The 1,146-nt window shown below is 66.6% G+C and overlaps 1 protein-coding gene across 1 annotated transcript in view; it reads right to left on the bottom strand.

Moving 5' to 3' along the window:
• SUPT5H (SPT5 homolog, DSIF elongation factor subunit) overlaps positions 1–1,146 on the bottom strand; it is a gene marked incomplete at its 5' end in the record, with an annotated part of 9,277 nt that overhangs the window by 2,392 nt on the left and 5,739 nt on the right. Inside the window, 4 exons of the mRNA XM_017733554.1 lie at positions 97–202; positions 432–559; positions 800–902; positions 1,006–1,115. Coding sequence (XP_017589043.1) covers positions 97–202; positions 432–559; positions 800–902; positions 1,006–1,115 — 447 coding nt within the window. The remainder of the gene's footprint in view (positions 1–96; positions 203–431; positions 560–799; positions 903–1,005; positions 1,116–1,146) is intronic.

The raw sequence follows: 1,146 nt of genomic DNA, 5'->3' as shown, positions 1-1,146 counted from the left end.
GGTGTCTCACCTCGAGGGGTTGTTGGGGTTATTTTGGGGTTCTCTCACCTCGAGGGGTTGTTGGGGTTATTTTGGGGTTTTTTGGGGATCTCTCACCTCGAGGGGGTGTTGGGGTTGTTGGGGTCCCAGGCCCCGCTCTGGGCCGGGGTCCGGCTCCCGTCGTGCAGGGGGGTCTGGGACCCGTAGTGGGGGGTGCGGCTCCCTGGGGACACCCCAAAAACACCGTTTGTCCCCACACTGTCCCCACACTGTCCCCAAAGCCCCCCACTCACCACCTGTGACCCCACAGTTGGGGGTGTGGCTTCCTGGGGGTGACCCCAAAACCACCCTGGGTTTGGACCCCCCGAATTGTCCCCAAATGTCCCCGAACTGTCCCTGAATGTCCCCAAATAACCCCAAACTGTCCCAAATGTCCCCAAATCCCCTCTCACCGTCGTGCAGCGGGGTCTGCGAGCCGTACATGGGCGTGCGGGACCCCGAGCCGTACATGGGGGTTTGGGATCCGTACATCGGGGTCCTCCCGTAGGCCGAGGTGAGACCCCCGGGGCGCCGGGACCCCCTGCGGGAACAACGGGGGGTCAGAGGGGACAGGGACGCCAAAAAGAGCCGGGGGCATCACAGAGACCCAGTGGGGAGGGGGACCAGGACCCTTTTGGGGCTCCAGGACCCTCTTGGGGGTCTCAAGGATGGTCTTGACCTTAAGGGGGTCGCCCCCCACCCCACAGGGGTGCCCCCAGGGCTGTCCCTGCCCCACGGGGGTGTCCCCAGGGCTGTCCCCGGGGTGCCACTCCCCACGCACACAGTGGTCAGTCGCTGCCTGTCCACCGAGATGGTCTGGCAGGTCGAGTGCAGCTCCACTCGTGCCGTCGACTCCGTGGCATCCTTGACCACCCCGCTGTCCCCTGGGGGGATTTGGGGGGTCAGAGGGGGTTTTTGGGGGTTTATGTGGGGTCAGAGGGTTTGGGGAAGCTCCCCCGGGTGGGTTTTCGGGGGTCCCACACCAACCTTTGTAGGGCCCCTGGGAGATCCGCACCGTCTGCCCGATGAGGTCGTTGTCGCGCCGGCCGCGGCCCCGGCTCAGCCCCGGCCCCACAAAACCGCCCCTCTGGCCTGGGGGGGGGCAGAGGGGTCAGCGGGGGCCCTGAC

The sequence above is a fragment of the Corvus brachyrhynchos genome, unplaced genomic scaffold (assembly GCF_000691975.1).
Source record: "Corvus brachyrhynchos isolate BGI_N302 unplaced genomic scaffold, ASM69197v1 scaffold1135, whole genome shotgun sequence".
NCBI classification, from domain to species: Eukaryota; Metazoa; Chordata; class Aves; order Passeriformes; family Corvidae; genus Corvus; species Corvus brachyrhynchos.
This window is presented reverse-complemented; position numbering and strand designations above follow the sequence as displayed.